General features: G+C 41.8%; 2 protein-coding genes across 2 annotated transcripts in view; both read right to left on the bottom strand.

The window, feature by feature from the left end:
• The window catches only part of LOC112557790, a 26,474-nt gene extending 13,701 nt beyond the window's left edge, over positions 1-12,773 (bottom strand). Inside the window, exons 1-21 of the mRNA XM_025227829.1 lie at positions 12,639-12,773; positions 12,007-12,178; positions 11,632-11,867; positions 11,261-11,417; positions 10,447-10,644; positions 9,879-10,076; positions 9,234-9,284; positions 8,162-8,321; positions 7,407-7,636; positions 6,901-6,918; positions 6,521-6,659; positions 5,938-6,164; positions 5,282-5,379; positions 4,806-4,986; positions 4,230-4,373; positions 3,711-3,785; positions 2,783-3,009; positions 2,194-2,543; positions 1,645-1,910; positions 969-1,180; positions 312-501 (exon numbers count right to left, since the gene is read on the bottom strand). Coding sequence (XP_025083614.1) covers positions 312-501; positions 969-1,180; positions 1,645-1,910; positions 2,194-2,543; positions 2,783-3,009; positions 3,711-3,785; positions 4,230-4,373; positions 4,806-4,986; positions 5,282-5,379; positions 5,938-6,164; positions 6,521-6,659; positions 6,901-6,918; positions 7,407-7,636; positions 8,162-8,321; positions 9,234-9,284; positions 9,879-10,076; positions 10,447-10,644; positions 11,261-11,417; positions 11,632-11,867; positions 12,007-12,076 — 3,427 coding nt within the window. The 5' untranslated portion in view covers positions 12,077-12,178; positions 12,639-12,773. The remainder of the gene's footprint in view (positions 1-311; positions 502-968; positions 1,181-1,644; positions 1,911-2,193; positions 2,544-2,782; positions 3,010-3,710; positions 3,786-4,229; positions 4,374-4,805; positions 4,987-5,281; positions 5,380-5,937; positions 6,165-6,520; positions 6,660-6,900; positions 6,919-7,406; positions 7,637-8,161; positions 8,322-9,233; positions 9,285-9,878; positions 10,077-10,446; positions 10,645-11,260; positions 11,418-11,631; positions 11,868-12,006; positions 12,179-12,638) is intronic.
• On the bottom strand, positions 12,459-22,866 carry LOC112557791. Its single transcript, XM_025227830.1, has 15 exons — positions 22,676-22,866; positions 21,969-22,099; positions 21,670-21,805; positions 20,809-21,015; positions 20,493-20,542; positions 19,605-20,274; positions 18,671-18,792; positions 17,424-17,664; positions 16,342-16,485; positions 15,360-15,457; positions 14,940-15,113; positions 14,248-14,376; positions 13,480-13,637; positions 12,625-12,784; positions 12,459-12,476 (listed from the first exon to the last, which is right to left on the bottom strand). Exons 1-15 carry the CDS (start codon positions 22,761-22,763, stop codon positions 12,459-12,461), a joined length of 2,526 nt encoding a protein of 841 aa, XP_025083615.1. The 5' UTR covers positions 22,764-22,866.
• Positions 22,867-25,104: the final 2,238 nt, after the last annotated feature.

Genomic DNA, 25,104 nt, shown 5'->3' on the forward strand with positions numbered 1-25,104 from the left:
CGATGATGCAGATATTTTAAGACAATCGTGAAGTAGAGTTAACTTGCTTATTTCTTCGCAACCGGTAAAAGCACCCATCACATTTGTGACAGAAAGTCTTTTTTGAGTATAACCCCTTCCCTCTCCTCAGATCTATATAGTTGTTAGAGGAAAAAAACTATTATCCAGGCAAAGACAACTCCTGCCAGCCTTTTAAAGTCTTAGCACAGCAGAGTAGTTTAAGATCGCGCCAAAGGCAAAGGCGAACAAGAAGGCAACGATTAGCAAGAAAGACTGAGAGGATGGTAGTATCACGATGAGCATGTACTCACGCTGGCACGCATCGGTCCCATTGCGATCCACCAGCGTGAAGCCGCGTGCGCACGTGATGCGTGGAGGCCGATCATCTGTGCAGATGGAGTTCGGATCCCTGAGGCTCTTGTAGTCACTGACCTGCAGCTGACCTCCGGCCTGGCACCGGACTTTGGTGTCACAGCGTGAGTCAAACACCTCTTCATTCGGCTGTCGGAGTGACAAAGACATTTATATCAATCATTATCATTATTGTTATCACCATCACCAATCAGGGAACAGGATAGACTAGTTCGATACCCTCATGATACTGAATAATAATAATAATAATAATAATAATAATAATCCCTCCCCCATCAGCTACCCAGCAGTCGTGGATGCACAGCAAGTGCTCAACCACTACATTAAAAATTAATACTTGAAATATTTGACACTGATGATAAATCTAAAACTAATAGGTGTTGATATCTTAATGTAACACTATCTCTGTGACTAAGATACTAATTATTGAAAAATGTCTGCGTTTACAATTTTTTCCATTATGTCCAGAATTCTAAATATAAAATAATTTTATGGTGCTGTTTTGAAATTCCAGAATTATGTTTATGATGTATATATCATTCCTAGAAATATGTCTGTGGTACTGATACCTAGAGTTAAATAAGTTGTCGGCTTACATGTAAGACCATGTCTATGGTGACGTCTCTGTAGGGGCACCCGCACTCGCGCTGAGTCACACAGCTGCCGTTAAGGTAGAATAAGCCCTCCTTGCAGACGCAGCCATCAGACGGAATGGACTGCCTGCACATGGGCATCAGCTGACCACACTCACGCTGACAGTTGGCGGTGAAGGAATACTCCTTCCCCATTTCCTTCTCGCAAGGAAGTGCTGCAACACGCATGCGCAAAAAAGAAAAAGTGATGGTTTGCGTATAAATGGTCACATGACTGACAGTTTTTGTGCAGTCGGACTATACAAAGATAAATTGTAGCCAAGTGGAGGTTTAGCACCAGTGATTATCCCATCGTCTTAAGGACAATTCATGCTTCACTTTCATCAATAAATAATAATTAAAAAATAGAACAATAGTCCGTGCTTCACTTTTGTCATGCAACAATTCATAGTTCTTGCTATATTTCTTGAGTAATAACTCTTGAATAGTTATATATGTAAATGCATTGGAAACTGTACCTTATGCGTCCTTTATTTTTAACACTATACAATACATTCAGACATGTAAAAGAATGAGCCGCGTTGATCATAAAAAAAATCGGCCAAGTGTTCCAAGTGACGGAACACTTTGGTTAAGAGTATATGTCAAATTACATGATGGATAGGCGTAAGTCACTCACAGCAGTTAGCGGTCTGCCTCCAGTTGACCCGGATATTGTTCAAGGTGCACTCATCGGTGTACTTCTGAAGGTGGGAACATTTGTCAGACGCGTCGCGGCACCTGTCGTAGACGCAGTCCTCATAGTAGCTGTCTGGTTTGACAACGGAGAAGCAGTCGGCGAAGATACCCAGGGGGTTCTTCAGTAGGCTGCACTCCAGCTGGGCCGCCTGGACCTTGACCAATGAACAATCCGGGGCGAGCTCGGTGACTGGTTTGCATGTTGTCCTGAAGTAAAGTAACAGCAAAAATAAAAGAAGGAAGGAACAAAGGAATAAAAGAGAAAATGAATGAGTGAAGGAGAGAATTAAAGAAACGAAAACACTGAGGCAAATGTATAGACATGTAGTAGCTGAATAGCCCTCGTAACGTCACATGAAGTGTTCTCTGGGAGCCAACAGACGATGACAATATAGCAATAATAAAAGAATAGCAAATGTGAAATAAATTTAAAATGACAAACTCTTGGGATACAGCTATGCTTTTAGAGAGAGAGTGGGAGGTAGCCTACTCATCGACAATGGCAGGGTCGTATCGCTGCCAAGTGTTGCCCATCGTGAGGGCGTCCTTCGGGTTCAGCTTGGTGCCAATCTTGGCGATGCTGATGGTTCTGCCGGACTTGTCTCCCAGCTTGAAGATGGAGGCGCTGCCGCACTGCCCGCACAGGCCACACATCTTGTCGTGCAGCGCGGCAGGGGGGATAACCTCCAGCCGGGCGCTGGCGCTGGCCATGTTGATCTGCAGGCCGCCCATTGCTCGGATGCTGATGGATGTCGAGTCGGTCCGTGTGATGGTGATGAGCTCCTCGTTGGTGGCGCTCCGCAGTCTGTACATGGTGCCCTGCATGGCTTGACCGTTGATCTGAAACATCGGCGGCTAAAAATGAGTGCGAGCAAAACGTGAGTCGAGTCTTGAACTAACATGTTTCCTGTGGTGACAGGAAGGCCCCTAATGCTGGTAAAATAGTACTGGAGACACATGTTGATGACTATTTAACACCGTCCCAGCGTCCCACCCTCCCTCCACCCCCATCACCAACCCCCCAAACATATTCCTGTCCAATGACGGTGACATACTAGGGGGCTGAACCTACAGCTTACCAGCACTGGGGCAAGATCGCGGTCTTTGTAGATGGTGATGTCGCGCAGGCCGTCGGCGGTGGGAACGTTGAAGAACTTCACAACCAGTTTTTTAAAGCATGCCACGTTGTTGGTCGGCGCACCGCATTTGGTGTTCTTGTTGTAGATGACGTATCTGAGCACACCTGGTGGGATGTCTCCGTCCTTGACATCTTCGCACACTCCGTTGATGAAGTAAGTACAGTTACCTGTGTGATTATAACACAGTCACTAGCGCGGACAACTGGTTGATATCATACACTTAGTGGAGCAAGTATGTGGGTGTTCAAAATACTTAGCAAATGATTATTTTGCATGCTGAAACATTCGATGGATTGTAAGCAAAATTTACAATTTTGGAGAAAAGGAAAAGGGAGAAACAGTTTGTACTTCTTAGAGCCACTAAGTCGCTTATGTCGCTAAAGTGAAGTGATCTGTGAATAAGTTACGGAGCTGTTAGTTTGCTTGCAGCCAAAAATTTTTAAATGAGCGAGGATCTGAATAAAATTCATTTGCTTAGCAGATAGTAAAGTCTTGAGTGATGAGGAATCGTCAAGAAGGTTTACAAAGAACACAAGAGGGTCTGAAATCTGATCTGCAAAGTGTTCTGAGTGACAACTGTATCTGAAACATGTCTGCAAAGTGATTGTGTTAGGAGCAAAAATTCTTAACAATCACGAAAAATTTCAAGTTTCCGATCTCCATAACAGTGGTTGTTTTATTATTAATGAGATATAAAGCCTGATCATGTAAGTGAGTTAAAGAGCATGGTACGTGAAGGGGTTGAGACCCTAAGTTTAGATGTAGAATGGTCAGACCTAACCAGATTCCGGAATGCCACGATAGTTTTGTCTTTGTTTAATCTACTAATATTTTCTAATCGTCACAGAAGATGTTAGAACCACCTTACCCTGGAAATCAAACTGCTGATTCGCAAGTGTCGTGTAGTGAGGGTCACCCCACAGGGAACATTTACCGCATGGAACTGGATAGACAGACATTCAGATCCTACATTTGTCATGCAGGCAGACAAACAGATGTAGAAATATAGAAGATATAAGCAAGCGAACAAATAAACCTACAAGAAGAAAGTACATCACGATCTAAAACTATCATAATGCTTAACTCGGCGTTCGTGTGTCTGGTACGGATAATTACTTCGTAGGAATGATCTTCAACTTTATAGGAACGACCATTGCAGACATAAAGGTTTTCCTTTTTTTCGTGGTTTTCTATGATCTAATCTTACAAGTTCGTTCACTCGTTCGTTTCAGTCATTGATTTTTAATCTCTCTCTCTCTCTCTGGTAAAACGGTCCCGAGAACGGTTACGAGTTTAGACAAGTTTTCTTTAATGTCTTTTGTGGATCGCTTTTTCAGTGGTACTTCAACCAAAATACCATAGTTTACATAAATGATAATATGCTGACCCCGACAAACGCCATTCTGGTCCTCTTGCGTGCCGGCTGGACACTGACAGGAAAAGCAGCCGCTGCTGCCAGGAACACAGATCTTGCCACCCCCGCATGGACTTCTCCCCAAATCCATTTGTAAAGTCTTGCACATGTCCTCCTCTGGTAAAACAAAAACACATTGATTTATTTATGTATTCGGTCCTATGATTTTAGGTTATTCTGGAGGCTTAGAGCCATCTCCTCTACCTCGCTGCATCCCCTTCACCAACTCTTAAAGGGGTCAGGTACCCTCTCCACAGCTGGGTCAACTGGACGAAATGTCATACGAGTATTGAACTGGCTAGAGTACACGTCTTCGAGTTCCTTTTCCTAACCAATAGGTTATATTGTTCCTCATCTTTATTTAATGACAAAGTGACGAACAGATAAAATGAGAAATGGCGTTACGTTATCCTAACAACGATTCCATTAGTTTCCTGCTGGCCATGGAAGACCTGTCACTGCCCTCCGACTGTATTAAAAATATGAGGGCCAGTGTAGAGGAGGAATGTGAAAAAGGATGAGAGGAGGAGAAGAGGGAAGTATTCTCACCGTTGGGGCAGAAGAATCGAACCCTCAGCGAGGAACAAACGTTCTGTTCGGCAGGATTCCTGCACGTGATGTCCGAGACCTTACAGGAGCTGGCCGGGCTGACCGATAACAGAGGCACGTAGTCGCCACTAGACAGCTGCACCTGGCAGTCCACGGCCATCGGCTTGGAGCACGAGAACTTCTGCAAGCGGGCAAGACGAGGGAGTGTGGGTGTCAGATAGGACGCAATCACAGTTCATAACTAAGAAGGCGTCAACCGGAACAGGCATGCGCACTGTCTGATTATTATTACTATTTCATCATCATCATCATCATCATCATCATCATCATCATCAACGTGTAGTCGTGTCAAGATGTATACAAGGAAACAGCAGGAACATTACCATCAATGGTGACAGTAATACAGAAAACTAATAAAAAGGAACAGAAATAACTATAATAATCAGAAAAAGATATACAGTAAAGTAATGACTTACCAAAGTCTGTTGTCGTTCCTGCAAAATATCGGCCACGGTTCGCTTGGCAGGGGCGATAATCGAGAGATAAGGACTCCAAACGTACGCAGTTGTTCTTCCTTCATTAAAAAATATATATATATATGTTATCGAATATAATGCGACAGTTTTAGAAAAAAAATGTTTTTTTTAAAAATTGAAATTGTGGTGTAGTTTTCTACACCGTGAAGAATACTCCCTTTGTTAGTTGTAATACAGAGAGACTGAAAACTACTTCCCTTGCTATATGTAATACTTTTTCAGACCAATTAAAGGAATGTGAGCTCAAATGTATGTGAGAATGGGTGCACACGTTCGTAAGCTTGTCTGCGACAACGTGTCTTAGGTATGCAAGGAATATCATTTGACTACCTATGTGTGTAATGCATAGCGAGATGACATAGCCTGCACTGACATTGTATGTTTACCCTGTGACAGACTGAACTCTTCTCACACATCCCTTTGACACGACGAACTGGCCACTCTAAAAAACAACTTCTCCCTCCTCAAAACAAGAGAGAAAACCAACCGTTGCCAGTATAAACAAAATTTCAAAATACACACATTCTCTTTCACTTTTTCTTTGCAGTCGTCTCCTTCTCTCTTTTTCTCTTGAATATGATGTCTTCCCTACTCACCTTTCGGGCCGCAGGCGGGGTACACGCTGGCCGGGGTGGTTCCGGCGCAGGGTAAGGACACGAAGCGGTACGTGCTGCCATCACGTCGCAGCGCCACGCACTTGCTGTTGCCCAGGTCATCGGGTTCGTTGGTCGCCCACACCACGTAGCTGTTGGCTAGTGAAGAGCCGTCACTGTAGCGGAACTGTCCACGTCCCATGTCCACTGCGTCCAGCCAGTAGGTCTTGCTATGAAGACAGAGTTATACAGCAACACTACCGATTATAATTAGTAATGTATATGTATGCTATGAGCGTGTAACATATATATATAAAACCACTTTGTTAACTGAGGCCTAAACAGAAAAAAATGTTAGTCATAAAAGTTAAACAAATTCTGCGACCATTTCCAAACCAAAAATAAACAAAGATGATTATAGTGCATGTTTGTTTCTGTTTGTGTATGAGTGACCTCTTTATGTAAAGGGCTCACGTCAAGGCAAAATAATAATCTCCAGGTGTTCAAAAAGCACATTATTGACCCACAGGTTATAAAGCTCAATCTTTCTGTCCACACTAGCGTGTTACTATGGGAGGACACTCACACATCCAATGCGGCCACCAGCTGGGTGAAGTCCTCTTGGGTGCGGATGATCGGGAGGCCGCGACCTTCCTTGGCGCACTCTATTTTGGCTTGCTCCTGGCTCATTGCAGCTCTCCCTTCCAGTCGTACGAATCGGGGATCTTTGTTGGACAGAAGCTTCTATCAACACTGACTCCATAATTCACTGAATTAGTGAGTGATTGACTCACTTTCTTTCGTAAACAGGTAAACATAACCATTTACATACAGAGGAGAGATATGTAATGATCCGCAGAGGCAAGTCAGAGGTAGTCATAGAGGCAGAAGCAGAGATAAACTAAGAAAGCTGGAGAAAGGCAGAGGAAGATATAGACAGGCACAGACTACCAGTTCCAGTCTCACCTTGCACAAGGAGCGATGCTGAAACAGAAATTGGAAGAGAAAGTCATGTTTATGACCACACAGTACAAAGATCACTTAGTGAACATTAGGAATACAGTGACAGCTATATGCTATAGCAAGAATAAGGGAGACTAAGAGTGGATCGAAAGTAAAGGCCACAGAAGACAACGATTTGGGTGTCATGTGGATCCATCAGCACTCATGTACCATAAACTTTTATTTTAAAAGTCACTAAATTTGGTCATTTTAATATTTTAAAATATTCATTTTACATTGTAACTTGATGAGCTGAGTTCATGTTAACCAAATGTGACTATATTCGAAACTGACTAAATTGTAGATAAAGACCTCTGTACGTGCCCGTGCCCGTCTCCCACAAAGGGAGAAGAACTTTAGTAAAATAATAAATAATAAGAAAAAAACCAAACAAACAGAATTTTTTTAAAAAAAACTAAAGAAACCCTGAAACGAACTGGAGGTAACACCTCACGTCAGGACGTACTCACCGTTTCGCTGACAAACGACGGTGAGGGCAGAGAGTTGATTCCAGCTCAACCATTTGCCAGTGCTGACCTCCATGACCACTCCCCTGCGGCTGTTGGGGTCAAACGGTTGTCCAGTGGCAAAATTTGTATAGCCTGAGGAGGTGTTTTGTCCTGCCGTGTCGAGCCATTTAAAGGTGGTACCGGTGCCACTGAAGTCAAGGCCCAGTCGAACGTATTGACCCAGTTCCTGCCTGAAAGGACAAAACAACAAAGACGCATAAACAAATTAAAAACAAGATACAAAGTTTGCCTGCTCACCAATCAGTTGTGAATGGTATTGTATTTCTACGCGCACACTTTGCCATCTTCTGTTATTTGACAAGAGTGCGCTCAGTATTTTCCATCTTTAATCTGTGGATTACTTATTTATTCTTAACAGAGAAAGCGGTCTGACGATCCATCTCGACTGGCATTATTTAATTTGAAGAATAAAGTTATATGTAACAGTTATCTATATCCTCCAGAATGTTTAATGCCAAGAAGAGTAGCTCTAGCTCCGTCAGTTCAGTACCTGAGTGATAGACTGCTTTAATAGTAATGAACTTAAATATCTCTGTCTCTCACAGCAGAAGCTCAAAACACAATATGACATAATAAAAGGTTTAAGGCAAACTGGTTAAAAATAATAAAGAAAACTAAGGCATGAAGGAAAAAATCATGAAGGATACGAACTATGGAGGGGATGAACAGCCGGAAAGAAAGAGAAGAAAACTTACGGTGTTCTGGTCTTGAGGAAATTGAGCAGCTGCGTGTTCTGGGCCTCGGACCGAGGATGGGGCAAACTGCCGGCACCAGCGTTCTGGCAGAGGTCCTTGGCATTCCACATCCCCACTCTCGGCACGGTTGCGCCCTGCTGCGGGATGTAGAACTCCACATCTGGAAAACGGTTGTTTGACTTGTATTTATATGCTAGTTATGTAGTTACAACTTGTACTCATGTACTATTTTTGTACATACAGCCTGTACAAATAAGTGCTACGTGTGTCTTGGAAGCGAGCTGTACAAGTTATTGATGTATTTCATGAGTTCATGTGTTCATGAGATTTGCTCTTCAGCATGACGACAGTTTTGGGAGGCTAGCCATTAGGATGCACACTAAATCCTTCATTTCAGGGTTAACCCTTGTTCACACTACAATAAACGGATTCAGCACTCCCCACCACATACGCGATATCATCCATCTTTCCGCACATTTACAATCAGGTACTTTTCCCCAGTTCTTTGGCTGCCATCGTTGTTTGATATAACCAACGTAACAGAATTAAATGAAAGCAGAAGACTATTTAATAAATTGCAACCTTACACGAGATCTTCCATAGTGTCTAAAATGTGACTCCGAGTGTTTTAATGGGCAGTCTCTCGAGAAAGAGGAAGGTGGGTTTGTTCAGGATCCATCGTGGCCGAAAAGTTGTGAAAGTGAGTGGCACGTTTTGTACTTGTGATATTTAAAAATGTTTGCTATAAGGGAGAGGTGCAAAAGGTGTAAAGATCTGGGTGGGCAGATGGAATGTTTTAGTCACAGGCCCAGGGACACCACGCATAGAGTATCTTCAGCTCATTAGTTAAGCGTGGATGATGGATGATATCATGGATGATTCTGTTTACTTAATACCTGAAATTTTGTCTGTAATTTGTCAGTCATAATAAGAAAGAGGGTTAGAGATGGGCAAATTCTTAATAAATATAAAAAGAGGGAAGACAGGAGGAGGATGGGAAGTTCGAGTGGGGAGGAAAAAATAAGAGAAGACAGATGGAGAACAGTCAACATCACTTGGTTCCTTTGCTTACCAGGTGCTGCAGGGGTACCTGTGGGTGTTACTTGTTCAATCTCGGGGTTATCTGTAAAACATAATTCCATGCAATCCATACTGATTTATTAACTGAATAATTTTTGTATGACATTGTTTGCTTTCTAGTTTGCTTTATATATTGTTTGCTTTGTAGTGTGCTTGTTTGTATGCATGTATGTTTGCATGGATGAATGGTTGGATAAATGGATGAAGGAATGAATGTAACATTTATCTAGGGATGCTTGTGCGATAGAATTCTGAAAAAGAGAAAGTTGAACCAAGTTTTATTGGCTGTCTTTGTTAGAAAAGGCTGTCTTATTCAGAAAAATTAGTGCTAAGAAAAGAACATTTCTCAGCACGGGAAACAAAATTATTGTAAATCATGAGCGAAATTCACTTTGAGTTATTCCATATCCTCATTTTAGAGGTTACTACTTTTTGCATTCGAGTAAAAATTTCATTGCAGGTCACAGGTGACAAATTAAAGACGAAGGTTTAGATAGATAGTGGAATATCCTTTCTTCTGTGATCTCAGCCATTGATACGAAAAAGCAAAATCAGTGTCAAACATGAATCTCAAGAAAAATAAAAATTGAGGAGGAAAAATAGAATGAGGGAGAGAGGACAGACATTTTTTTTATACCGTATTCGCAGATAGCAGGTCGCAGCTGTTGACAGTTGCCGACCCCTTGGTTGCCCTTGATGTCGATGTAGTAGCAGCCCAGAAGGTTGGCCTCGTCTGTCAGCTGAGTGTACTTAGACTTGTCCACCGACGAGGGCAAACGATTCATCCTTGACCCTATAGGAACCATCTCGGTGTTTCCGGCCAAGTGAAAGTTGTCTGCCAGATGACAACACCAATAACATTTTACCCACAAAACATTTGATCTACCAAATGACAACACTCGTACTACTTCTTGCCACAAAAAGTCTGTGTTCAACCAGTAATGTCAAAGAGAACGAGAGAAGAAAAGAATCGTTTGATCAACCGTTCAAAGAAGCACACTACATTTTAAACAGAAAACTTTCTGAATCAGATAGGTGGTTAAGATATATGTTTAGCACGGCAAAACCCACAGTCCCTGACCCTGGACCATAAAACATGACTCTTGGATAAAATATCTCACTCCTGGGCTCAAAATTTGACCCCCCTGGATAACAAGGTCTAATCAGTATGTCACAAGACCTGACCACAGCAGATGACAACACACCTGTGGGTTGTGCGTTGTCCTGCAGGAAGCTGACGATGGAAAGCTTCTCCTCCAGCGAGTCCACGCGGGCCAGTTCCGCCATCAAGGAGCAGCATGCTTGCGAGGCTTGCTCCCAGGTCAAGGCTGTGTCTATCTTGCGCAGACATTTCCGCCCGTAACTCTTCCAGCCCTCGGCACATGTTTCAGCCTTGCTGACACCTGCGACAGACAAGTGAACGATTTCTACAGTAAACAGGAAGACCAACAGAAGAGGGGCGAAAAAACGAAAATGCAAAAGACTTTCGGCACTTACGAACTTTAACTCGGTAGTCTTAAAGGTTGTATAGAGTGAGTTTCTTTGCTTGCTCCTTTGTTTGTTGCTTTCATAAAGTATGAATTATCTGTGGTACTCTTTATTATTTTTTTACTGTGTAGTTTTTTGTGTGCCGTACATGATGTTCGTACTGTACTTGATGTAACTTGCTGTTTGATGAGTTGTTGAGTGATAGTGATATATCAGTATTTGTTGTCCAATGAGTTGACTATTCATTTGTTTATCACTGAATGGATAAGCAATCATAATATTTATTTAGCTTTGGTGTTTGAATAGCTCTAATGGTGTCTAATCTCCACAAAGACCTATAAGTATCGTCTCTGCCAGTTAAAACAAGTATGTTTTAAGAAAGTTTTTTTTAAAGCTCGATATTTTTGAAGGCCTTAAACTGTCCCAGTGAGATGGTTAAACTAACCTCATGGAAGACTAGAGAAAATTAATATAGATCTCTTCATCTTTGTTAGATGACTAATAGATTTGCTAAAAAAAAGGACAACTTACATGTATATCCATCACCTTGGAAACCGTCCATACAGACACAACGGTTATCGTCGCATACAGCATTGCGGTCACACTGTTTGAGGAGGATTCTGGTGGCGTTTCCCAGTTTGCAGCTCACGGCAAGAACGCACTCCTTCAGGACCACCGTCTCCCCGTCCTTCGATCATAAAATGTTTAGTTCATGCTCCATCATCCTTGTCTTCCAGGACAGCATGCTACACCATACTTAGGTAGCCTTAAAGCCTTTTTTTTTTTTAACTCATTCTTGCTATAAAAGTTTGTCTTTTGGCATTCCATTTAACAGAGGAATTGTTTCATAAATAACTGGTCATAGCGTTGTCTTAACCATAATGTTGTCAATGGACACTCACCTCCAGGGTCTGCGTGTCAGAGTTGGGGTCAGCAGGGTCGAGTCGCACGATGCACTGGTTACACTGGGAAATATCCACGCACACACCACGGCTGTTCTTTACCATCCCGGTCTTGCATTCGCATCCCGGGTAGTATGCCGGGTTCTCGCAGGTTAACTCTGGGCGAAGGTTGGTGCACGATTTCTCGCAACTGAGCCTATTGATTGTCCACACCTGGTTTGACGGGCATTGCGGACCTTTCAGGAAAGCAACAGCAAAAATTACTTACAAGTTAGAAAACTAGAAAGAACAAACATTTAAGATATAAAATGCATCTCACGAGGTCTTTAAAACTAGAAATCGCCTACAAGCATTTGGTGGCTGTGTAAGACTTACGGCAGTTAGTGATGTTGCGCCAACTGTCATCTGGTGTGATGTGGTAGTCCTTGATGATGACGTCATTCATGTTCAAAAGTGTGCTGCATCGCACAGGCAGGTCAGGGTCAAAGGCCAGACAGTTGTCCACAACGCAGTCGTCAAAAGCTCGCTCCAGCAATTCTTTTCTTTCCTAACAAAAAAAAAAAAAAAAGGGGGGGGGCCAACTAGAACCATTACGCCTTACTTTCTCTTCGAAAGTCATGCAGCCTATTAAATATTAACTCTTTACTGTTTACTTGAACATGTAAAACCGAGAAAGAGTTTAAGTCATAGAGAAAAAAAGACTTCTATTTGTGTGTTCGTTCGCGTGCGCGTGTTTGTGTTCACACATCATTCGCTGGAGACATTGAAAATAAGGTATAAATCATCAAGTGAAAAAAGATCATTAGGACGTAATTTGTAGAAAGCCTTTAAATATATGTGACAACCTGAAAAAGACAAGGAAATAAAAGATTTAAAGGAAAAACCCAACAAAAGGCGTACAGTCAACACACTTCTCCAATCGTCCACCTTTCTCTTATCACTCCGTTTGTCTTCCTGTCCACTAGTGCCTTAGTCTCTCACACGCGCACACACCCGCACAGACTTACCGGGAGGTTGCCATTGAATGGCCTTGTAAAAAGGAGAGTTTGTATTGAGTGGATTCAGAAGCCCACAGTAAATATCCTGCTTGTACTTCAGCGAGTCAGTATCCGAACACACTGGAGTGGTGGGACTTGGCTGAGAACCTTCACATCTGGATGTATATGAGCACGATATCTTAATGATACACAAGTACATGAAGATGGCAGTGATAATAATACAAATAATAATAATGACCGTAATTTAAAATGCCCCCTTCCCCCACATACACAATGGAATGTGCGACATGACCCGTCAAGTGCGACAATGCATGATTTTTTTTCTAATTTATTTTGTAAAGTCCATTTCTAACCTTTATATCAATGTGTCATATATTAGAGATAAAGGAATCATTCTGAAACAATTGAATTAAGCACTAAATCACTGGTCTTTGGGGGTATCAGATTTCTTCCTTTCCCTGAAAAATTCCCCACCTCATCGCTGCAAATTAAAAAAGGACCTTAAAGACCTCAGTCAACGCAAGCTCCAAGATTTCTTTAACCATTTTGTCATTAAAAAAATATATCGCGATTCAAAGCTAAAATTATGAATCGCATCCCTATTGCCACCATTACCAACACAATTCTTGTGTCAGTGACATCGTGATTAATCCTCTCAGCGATGTAGCGAGTTTGATACTCGCTACATTCGGCTATTCCAAGTTTCAGCAGACGACGGAATAGTCTAAATACTTCACTCCCCCTACACCTCACTAACAACAAGAACCCTGTGATATTAACCAGGACAGAGGTGGTAGGAGTATCTTAAGAGGAGTGATTCGTGAGAGAAGCCGGTGGGCCAGTATCTTACTCTGTCACGCCGCTGGTGGGCACAAGGTAGCTATCGGCGAAGTCGGTGACCGCCACGTTCCTATCGCCTTTGTAGGGGACGAAGTCGTCTTCTGGGTTGTCGTTCATGTTGCCGCACAGTCCACACGTGCGTCCTCGATACGACGCCGCCAAGCTGACCTGACAACGGTTTAAAGGTCATACAGTTCGCTAAGAGCTATTCCGACACAGAACATTTCATTGGTCAGTATCTATGCTCCTCACCATCCTTTGACCTGGCCCAGACCGTTCTCTAGATCGGCATCTATTATTTTTACCAGACTGACACAGCACACCACGTGATATAAGCCAGCATTAATTTTTATTTACCACAGACACGCAACGTTTTATATGCGAGTATCTACTATCATAAGCTGACCTCTATCAGATCGTCTCGTACTTCGGATCTATAACATTTTACGACAAGGAAACTTCGTAGGTCAGTGTCTATTGTAATGATCATAAGCTTGTCACGGGTTACTATTTACTAAGCTCAGTTTGAGAAGACTTAGCAAAGAACTGTCAATGTCAATACCTATGAATGTTGCAAACCTGGCATGGGAAGTTCGTAGTTCACTATCCGCAGTCTTTATACTAACGTGTCTACTTCTATTAATTGTAGAGTAAGCTGATAACAGATGAGACTCTAACGCGAATGTAACCTTTTCCCATTTATCCCCCACCCGCTCAAAGGGTGCACGAGCACACACACACAGTGGGTAGGAGATGGGTGGGAAGTATATTGTCTTACAGAAATGCTTGAGCTCCAGTCCCATTCCAACTTGAAGCACAAGTCCGTGTCAAGAATCACTCTGTTCTGGGACATGTACACCTTCACATTTCCGGCAGAGAAAGGAAGAGAAATTCTGTTTCCATTTGCCTGCCATCAACACGAACAACAAATGATAAAGTTAATGCTTCGTTCAGTACATGAACTTTTATCAGTGATGTAATAAATGCAAGTTACATATATATATATATATTGTAAATTTATACATACCATGTGACTTCACATTTCCTAAGGTGTTAAGCTTTATGTTAGCACCAATTAAATCAGAAACGAGAAAGTTTAAGTACTGTACTACGCCTTTCCAACGTATTTTAAGATTTTCTAATCGAAGATTTTCCGTTATTTTATTCAGGATTTCGGCTAGTTGATTACATTTTAACGCTTTCATCTACCTCCTTTTACACACACACACACTTCTAGAAATAAACAAAATTTATAAACAGACCATTTTCTCAATCGATAAACCAGGTTTATGGTATCTACTCATAAAATATGTCTGAAAATTCTGCAGACAAGACACGTTTATCTTCCTTTAATCATACTTGACAATACAGCGCCTGAAATGAATTTGCAGGATTCCGGATGTGAAAGGGTTGAAAAATACTGCTTGTAGGAACGACGATGACAAGTTAAGGACGGTGCGGTCTGCTCACTTCAAAATATTTGTCGCGCTTGAAGAGGAAGGAGCGTCGCACACCAGACGGAGTTGGAACATACACAGTGATGTTGCTAGTCCACGCTACCTTGGTCAGCGCCGGGTTGCGACCAAATTTGTCGTTACAAACCGTCACTTCGATGTTCGGGAGCCCACCGGAAGTGTCGCACATCTGAAAATAGAGAGTTGACCTGCGCATCACTTGTTTTATCTCCTTCGCCATGCTGGATCCTTGTGATGGTGATTGCATATTAATGAAATAGATATTATTAGATCATGATCTGATTGTTTTTGCAATGGATTCAAATCTTGAGTCTCCTGTGATTGCTCGTATGTCATAGCTTTATCATCTACAGAATTAATATTTGCGCAACAACTATTATAGAAAGAAATATTTTAAAATAATCACAATACTGACCTGTAGAAATGTGTAGCAGCAGGTACCCATGAAGTTGTAGCATTTCCCATCGAAGGACCGGTAATGCGGGTCGCCTGAGGCAGTACACTTTTTCATCGCTGTTCATGGTAACGAAAGTACCAGAAGGAAGATAAGACTAAATTATACGATAAAATAGCGAACATGACAGCCACAAAAAGGAAACTAAAAGAAAAGAAGACATAACATGATGGAATGGAGGAAGGGGTAAAAAGGAGTGAGCTTTTTTCCTCCGAGCCAATAACTAATTCTAAGTAGAAAGACCTGTAAATAGATGTCACATTCAGAGAAAGAACAGTGTGCCCGAAACGAGATCTGAACCCAGGGCAGCCAATTCCCACTGTCTTAGTGACAGGCGTAACTGTTGCGCCACTGAACCGCAAGGCAAGCATAGACAAGATCAGAGAATGAGCCCACATGACAAAAAACAAGACGAACAAATATGACAGAAAACAGGATGAGATAAAGATAGAAAGATATAATCAGTGAGATGTGAGACAAAACAGAATAAACAGACTAAACAGGTTGAGCTACAAATACAACACGAAAAGTCGATTTGAAAGAATATTCCCATTGACCAGTGGCAATAACAGCCTGGGCAAGAAAGAAAAAAATAGAAGGCGGATGGTGCCGCATTGTTGTGTTCAACTGTATGAAATACACATATGCATGGAACAGCCGTGTATGTTCTTTTGACACTCACGACCTTAAAAAAAATGTTTTTTTCAATGGTAACCTATGGTGACCTAAGGTGAGAGAAATGTTAGAGAGATCAAGCCCAAAATCTTCTTGAGGGCGATGCCCATCTTCACTGCCATACTTTCCTCAACCTAAAATCCCAGGTACCCATTCTACAGCCGGGTCAACTGGTGGAAGTATACTGTGACACACAGGACATCGTTGCTCTAACTGCTAGGCTGCTACCCATCGAAAAAAGGAACATCAGGAGACTGATTTCACTGACCAGTTGGCTGACCATTGGGCAAGCCGCACTGGCCTGGTGTCTGTGTTCTCTCCACACATATGGGTCCTGTCGGCGTGTCTTTGCAGTCTTTGTTCAGCTTGTTGCAGTTGTCTTTGTTGATCTGCTGGGCACACGTGGAGGTGTCTGCAACAAGTTAAGAGTTTCAAGCGGTCAAAAGAGGTTAAAATAGCAAACTAAAACTCAAACACAAATATACAGAAGATGAAATATGGCCACACCACTGTTTCTTAGTTGATTTATTTAACAGAAGTGTTGCCACCTAGCGGCGATTTGGTACTACGGCGGGTGGGTAGGTAGGTGGGTGGAGAAGGAGGTTGGGGGAGAATGGGGATAAAAAGAAGAAAAGCTCAGTACCAGGAGACCCCCCCCCCACCCTCACTTCTCTCAACTTACAACCCTCGAGATCGATCTTCGACCTGGCGACCATCTAGAATGTACTAACCTCCAAGAAACGAAGCATCTTTTGTTATAAATTATTGTTGTTTTTTCGGTATATAATAAACAGACACGTGACCTCTTCTGCTTCTGTTGTAGTTGTTGTAGTTGTTGTTGCTGGAGTTACTACCATGCCATGGCCCCCTCTTTTGTTGTTGTATTTGTGAAAGTGACTCCACCTATAAGCGATTTGGCCTTGTTGCGAATTCGGGACGTGTGAAATATCGGAGGAATATGGGATATGGGAGGTGTGAGGGGATGACTTCTGTTTACTGGAGCTGAATGTATTGAATGCTAATATTTGTCCCTTTTTTATCTTTAAGCAAAAACACTAATTGTGCGGACACTGTGACCACATGACCATACAAAGTTCACTATAATCACCGCGGCATTATTTATTTACATCCACTACCACTTCCACCAGCAATCAGCCGTTGTCACTGTCAATATCATCATCATCATCATCGTCGTCGTCGTCGTCGTCGTCGTCTTCTTCTTCTTCTTCTTCTTGTTCATCAATAACAAAATCAGCAGCAACGACAACATCACATTGCCTCAAGAAGAATCATCATCGTCCTAAACATCAACATCAAAGTGATATAAAGCAGAGCTCTTCCCTAATTCACCTGTTTTAGGGCATAAGGCTCGCATCTCGAAGTCAAAGCACGTCTTCAAGAGAGTTTGTCGTGACTTCTGACACCGCAGCTGGCAGTCGCCGTTGACCAGCTGGCATCCCCAATCATTCTCAAAGTTCAGTGAGTATGGGTTGTTGTTAATCTTGGAATCTATCACATCTGTGCTGAGTGTACTGCCTTTACGTCTACACTGGCAGGCAACGGGAGTTGTACACAGTGGTCCTCTTTCAGCCTGTTTACATATATCCTCCATATCAAGACAATTTTTTTAAACCATTTTTGAGCAATTACTTACGAACAGTACGTATAAACATGTTCTTCTTTTGAGCCTGGTGCACACTACAATCCCATAATTAACACTTTACTCCTCAGTCAATATGGGAAACAGAAAAACTATATTTACTAGAAGAATGAGCAAGAAATTCAAAACTGTAATAAGATGAAAAACCGGGTCCGCTGGCGAGGTGTTGTTGCGGCCCTATGCTCCTCGAGGAGTAGCAAGGAATGATGATGATGAATAAGATGAAAAATAGGTGTTTTGGGGACAATTACAAAAACAGACTTCTTTAATCGCATTTCGGTTCTGAAATAGATTTCGGGATATGTAACTGCACATAATTTATTCGATTATTTACGGTTTCGGTTTGTTGCATAGGAAGGTAAATAGTAGAAAAAAATCAAAATGACTGAAACCCACTATCGGTCAACAATAAACGCTGCACTCGTTTAAAATTGGTATTTTAGTATGCCAGGATTGAGTTTTCAAAGTACAGACCTTTTATTTGAAAAAGCAATCGGCTAATCTCTTTATAAAGTTTATCTCATCTGGGTCTCTCCTTAAGACCTTTTACACATCAAAATCTCTTCCAAAAATACCTCTTTAACAATGGAAAACTAAGTGTCATTAACGTGGATTTTGTTCTTCAGAATCTTGGATTTCGCTGATAATTTATTCAGGGTTAGTTTAACGACTTTCGGGTGCTTGACCTTAGGTACGTGTCAAAAAAGAAACAAGCAAGCGAGGGACGGGTCTTTAAATGTTCCACCCACCGACCTTCACAATATCTTGCCTGTAACATTTCACAACTTATGTTATCTCATTTTACAAAATAGCGACTCAATTACGGAATCTCATTTTTTGGAAAAAAGATTTGTTAGATCTCCTTAGCTCTGAAAGAATGAAATAAAGTACGTGTCCCATAGCCAAAAGCTGAACTCTGTTAAGAAATTCATCTCACCGGAGGTAGTTTAACCTGCTGTAGAAAGTAGTTGCTATAGGTCTCTTCATCTTGATCAGCATTGCCAGTTTTCAGAGAGAACCAGTTGGTGTAGGTTAGGTCTTCTGGCTTCCAATTGGCAGCTAAATATTTAAGAAAAGATGTTAAAAATTTTAAGATGTTACACCCATTTCAGCCACAATTTACCCAAAGGCAGTCACTAGGTACAGAGAAGGCAAGAAAATGAACTAAAACATCAGGATAGAGAGAAAAGTTATGCCTTACGATTAAAAACAACCATCAACTATGTTTTAAAATATTATTTACTCCAATGGATACTTTACAAGTGATATCTCTTTGTGCTCTGAATTTTAAGAGGTTTCTTTTGTTATTTCAATGGTATAAGGCAAGGATAAAAACTAGGCGACATGACATAATGTATGCTGTTCATGTCTCGTTCTTGTCTCAAGCGCTGAGAGCATTCTTCCTACATGAGCATGATCGTGGGCTATATAAATTACTCGTTTATTATCATTACTTTCAAGAGAGCCCCAAAATCCGAAGCTCAACAAACCCCCAACTAGCAACTAGAGGCGTCAAGCCGCCATTGCAATCAGCTCTTCTTTCTGAACTCCTGTTATGTGGAGTGAATGCTTGTCACCCATTCCATCTGAACAAATCATTGGTAAGTACAGCAATCTTTATATGCTATGTTCACTATGGAAATTATCTCCTTTTCTCAGCTTTAGACGAAACGCTTACTCTCTATTTCTCCATGTTGCCTCAGGTCAATGACTTACCCTCACTTGATAACTACAGTTACAGAAGAATGTAAGTATGCATTAAATACCCAGGGTAAAGTTATTTTAAAATGTGAATGATGAAGTGCAACAGTGACGACAACAAGAGACTCAAAAAAAAAAAAATTTTTTGAAGAGGAGAGAAGGAAGGTGACCTTTCTCGCAGATGAAGGACATCTTCGCCGAGCAGTCGCCGAGGCCGATTTTAGGGTAGAGGGACTCGAAGATTACGTAATTGCACAGCCTGTTGCTGCTTTCTGTCGTCTTACTCAGACCCCCGCTTCCAAATCTGTTGTCATTGTCGTCATCCTGCCGACTAGTCGAACCCGGTCCTTTAAATAGGTCTTTTACCCAATTGTTGACGTTATTGTCATCATCATCATCCTTGCTGCCCGAGCCTGGCGACTGGCGACTTATGGCTTGGCCGGAGTTCTGGCTGCCTCCACTCTGATTGTCATCATCATCATCATCCCTGCTGACCGAGCCTGGCGACTGGCGATCTCCGGCCTGGGCAGAGGTCTGGAGGACTCCAAACCCCTGGTTCAAGGCGTTGGCTATGCCACCTAAGGTATTGCTGCCCAGCGCCTTCGCCACGAGGGAGATACCGCTCAAGTCGCGACGTTCACGACTTTTGACCTGGCCGGAGTTCTGGTTGCTTCCACTTCTGTCAGACCCCTGCTTCGAGGCGTCATCTTCGTCACTGCTATCGGAACCCCGCAGGAGACCTTGGATCAGGGTGTTTTTGCTAGCGGAGTAGTCGGTGCTGACTAAGCCTTTGACCAGGTCCTGTAATCCTGTCTGAGCGGCTGTCATCAGGGATCCCACCTTGTGAATAATAATCATCATCATCATCAATCATCAATCATCAATCAGCGGTCGGGATGATACACATTCGTGACCGTAGCTTAACATCGCATTTATTAGTCAGCAACATGGCGTACGTAGTCATGAAACTCTCAAATGTAGAAAAGGAAGAGAGGCTGGGAGAAGGTAAAAAAAGCATTGTTCGCACTGTCGTTTTTCTGTCATAAAATACTCTGTACCTTTATGGTAGTGGAGGTCGAACCAACCGCGCCCAGGAAGATTTTTTGCCCTGCAACCAACAGATTTGTGGCTTCAGATTTCTTTGTAGGAACGTTATTTTTCTTATCGTAAACTTTTGTAAAATGAAGAAATAAATAATATAAAAATTAAAAATATAAAGGTAAAACATAAAGATATAAAGATAAAAAGCAAAAATTAAATCAAACATGACAAAATAAAGCTTTTAAAAGTAAACAATAAGCAAACTAGAAATAAAAAGTAAAAGAAGTGTACATCGATTTTAGGAAAAAATACACTAAACTGCGTGTGGCTTACCAATGATCTGGTCTTTGTATGCCCCGAGGTTAGAGAGCTGCGCCAAAAGGCCCATGAAGTTTTCCACTTCGAGCAATCGAGCACCTTGCTCCAGACAGGTACGCTGGGCGGTGGCCCAGTCCTGGGGGACAGAGGATATTCGCAAGCAGTAGCCCAGGAACGGGCGAAAGTCGCCACTGCAGTCCACACCCGGAGGTGATTCTTGTTCTGCGTGGAGAGAACACCGCGGGTAAACGCCAAAAGGTTTAGCACGAGGAAGTTTTAAAGATCTATTCTGATAATTGCGTCAGCCTCAGTGAAAGACAGTTTTTCCAAATGGGATTGAATAACTCCCCATGTTTTGGTATACAAAATACTAGTTTCCAAAATGTGAGTGTCCGCGTCTAACGAACCTATTGTCCTACCTTTCTCACTGGCCGATTGGCGTTTCTATGTTAAATCCTGCTACTGGTGTTGCTGTAGGTTGTTCTCGAAAAAGAAAGAGTGGTGTATTCACCCAAAATTAAGTAAATAGTATACTGCTCTGAACTTTGTTCCATCATCAAGAGAGGTGTATCCCATTTGACCTATAATACTGTTGTGTTGGGATCAGGGTCTGGAAACTGCTTCGTAACTAAGGATGACAACAACTTTTGCCCTTGATTTCTTCATCTTTCTGAGGTGCATCGACTTTCCCACGCTTAAAAACAACGACCCAGAGTCGTCTCGTCGTCGTCGTCGTCGTCGTCATCATCATCATCAAAGAAGAAGAAGTAGTAGCTGGTGCTTACCTATGCTGAGTGTACTGAAACAAACAAGTGTGTCCACAAAGCATTTTAAGGAGTAAAGAAAAATGACATCAGAAAGGAAGGGGCTGCGTACCCGTTGTGTATACACCCATTGCGTAGAAACCTCCACATCTGATGTCCTTGTTGCCCGTGCAGTTATAGTTACACTGTGATTCATCGATCTTAGGGTACTTTTCGCACGAGCTTCCGCAGTAGCACTCCTTTCCATACTGAAACAGGGGTAGCATCAAGTTTGGAATTAAGGTCGTAACTTCTGTAAGTTTGGGAACTGTTTTTTTTTTTTTTTTTTTTTTGGCATTTGCATTTGTTTCTCATAAGGAGTACCCTTAAACAAGAAAAACTGAAGGCAAAAGCGCATGTGCGATAACCTACCTGTACTCCTGCATACTTGTAACCCTGGGTCCTGCAATTCTGTATACAGAGGTCAGGGGTCAGGTTATCGAATACCTTCACAGGCGTAGGGAAGAGGCGATCTTTGTCGTCATGGAAACAGCCAACGTATGCTGGAAACAGACGAACGACTCTTTTGGAAATATGAAGACAATAACATTGAAAGTATGATGACGATCGCATCCAGAAGGGGTCTCTCTCTCTGTGAGTGTACGTGTGTCTGTGTGCGTGTGAAAGAGAGAGATTGAAAGACAGGAAAAAAAAATGATCGCCTGCTTCTAGTTTGTCAGTCTTATAAAGTCACTTCACCTACTTAAAGCGAGCTGTAGAATCTCTTTACTTTTAATAAGTGACATAACAATGTCTAAACTTTGTTAAAACTGCAAAAACTAGGAATTAAGATATTTCATGTCTTTTTAAAAAATATAATCCGAGAATCGTGATAAAACATTGAAGTGCGAAAGACTTTTTACAAATCTGCTAGTTAAAAAATTAATTAATTTAGAAGGTGGGATTTTACAAGTAAACATCAAAAGCTGCAATAGAGGTAAGAGTCTAATACGTGCTCACAAGAAACTAAAAATAGAAAAAACGAAATTTTTTAGATCTAAATTATGAAGAGAAAATGCTGAAAAATGTTAAAAATAACACAATGGACATGAAAAGCGAAGGACTAATATCTGTCTTACGACGTTGAGGCTGCATTGTCTGTGGCTTGACTGTGGGGACCACGACGGCCACCAGCAAGACCCAGCAGACGACCGCTGTCCACGTCATGGTTACGTCTGTGTCACGCGGATTGTCTCCCTTCGCTTGCTCGCCGGCAAAGAAGAGCAGGAAAACAGTGCGATGGTTTGCTACCTATTGCAAAGGCAGCCCTCCAGTCAGAAGTTTTGAAACAACACGTCCTTATATACCAAGCGAATAAGGGTTGTTGTTTTTTTTCTGCGTTCGTCAAGCTGTGTTCGATACCTAGCGATCGAAGTCTAATTCCCAAAAGAAAGTGTCCATGTGGAACGTGGAGGGATTAAACTGTCACGTGATTCAAATAGCACAATAGAAACAAAATTCATTATCGAATTATTTTAATTATCCAGTGCTGTGAAATTTTGCACGTGTGCAATTTCCACATCCTCCACAACCACGCAAGCTCCTTCGACATTTCCAGACACGTGTATATATATATATACTGTATATGCGTGTATAGGCTTTACTTCATTCTTTGGAGGGTGCAGCCAGGTGTGAATGCACGCAGTCCACTAAAAATACCTTTTTCTTTATTTATCACGATCAGCTTCTACATACGGAATTACTATATCTTAGCAACAGTTAGCCAATAATATTAGCAGATTGGGGACTGTTAACTCTGCTTTTCGAGGCCAGCTTCTGTGTACTTTATGACACGTTTCTGAGTCATCTACTGATAATTTATTACTGCGATGTTTGTCAAGCAGCAAAGACTAACACACCTTCTATTCTTCAAGTAAAAGCACAGATTGCTGGTACCATTTTATCGACTTTGAATGCGATATATATATAATGCTACTGGGTCGATACTAAGACTTAAAAATAGGAGAATTAATACACATATTCCTTTGACACTGACACAGAAGATAATTATAGGCAGAAATTGAGAAAAAGGGTAGGTATGCAGTTATAACCTCTGAGCATTTTGCTCATGTAAAATTTTTACTAAATAACATAGTAGAAGAACTATTAATATAGAATACAGGAAAGAGCACACCATTAAGGATAATCCTTTCATTAATGAGGAACTATTTAACAATCTTCGTCTAATATGAGTAAAGGGATGTTACTACAGTCTCAACTACAGTCATCACGATTTTGACAATTAGAATTAAAAACTTTCTCTCGTTTAAATAAAACAAACTAAGCAAACAATAGTACACTTTGGATTTCAGTTGTTAAACCTCCAAATAAATCTTTCGTTGTGTTCTTGTTTCAAACATGGAAATTCGCAGTTAACGATGGTTTTGCAGTTTCAGAATAGCTACATCTCCCGTGAGCTTCACTTTACCGCCACGTGGCTGCAACGGTCTCTGGCTTTCTTCCAGTAGTTCATGGACGGCCATGGTCCTCACTGTTGCACACGGCCTGATACAATAGAATAAAGGGTAGACGAGCAAAAATAGGCCCGACCGTCAGCAACAAGGCCTGCATCTGGTCTCGGTTGAAAGATTTTCACCGTAACCTGAACCTCTCTTCATCCTGAGAAAGAATTGATCCAGTGTTGCTCGAGATCGAATTTTGTTGTTGATGTTTGGACGCAAAGGAAAAGAAAAAGAAGTGAAAGGCTTCACTGTCGCGTCTGTTGCAGATGGGAGTATTGGGCTTTCCACGTTGAAAAACTTGGACCAGTGTTTTTAATGTTAGATCACCATCTATATTAGTCTACAATCGACTGGAACATAATGTTTATTTTGCTACATTAAGCAATAATGCTGTCACCTTTTCCAATCTCACGAAGTACCAGACCGCGCTCCGATGCTCCAAGTCTTCCAATAAATATATTAAGCGAACTCCCATCGTCGTTTTCCACACGAAGGCTCAATCTTCAGTGTAACCATTTCTGTTCCCTCGCGTAAGCTGCTGGGATTGAAAGCAAGCGAAAAGCTACTTTTTCTACACTGAACCTAGTTCACGATTTATTTCGAAACGGGGGTTCGCATCGCCCTCTTCCTGTCTGACAGCAGAAGTGGGATCGGCGTGAATGGTCGATCCTCTTGAACCAGGTTTGGATCGACAAAGTTAAACTTTTTAAAATGGTTCATTCTCGGTAGATGCCTGGAATACAACCTCCCCACTCCGAATTTTAAATGCAATGGAATGTTAATGGCTGTGGATGGAGAGGGTGTGGCTCTGGTCTTATAAGTCACTTCTTAAGCCACAAGAGTCATACTCCTTTCTCTTGCATGTTCAGCCTCTGGCTAAGGATTTCGATACTCCTTGCAGTCCTTGAATTTTTCATTTTAGGGGAGTAGGAGTATTAGGGAGTTGGCAGTCTGCTGGCCTTACACTCTTACTTTGAATCAGCATGTTTTTATTTCACGTCTTGTATTGTCCCTCACTGAATCCCAGAAATGATTTAAAACAAAAA

Source organism: Pomacea canaliculata, linkage group LG2 (genome assembly GCF_003073045.1).
Source record: "Pomacea canaliculata isolate SZHN2017 linkage group LG2, ASM307304v1, whole genome shotgun sequence".
Taxonomy (NCBI): Eukaryota; Metazoa; Mollusca; class Gastropoda; order Architaenioglossa; family Ampullariidae; genus Pomacea; species Pomacea canaliculata.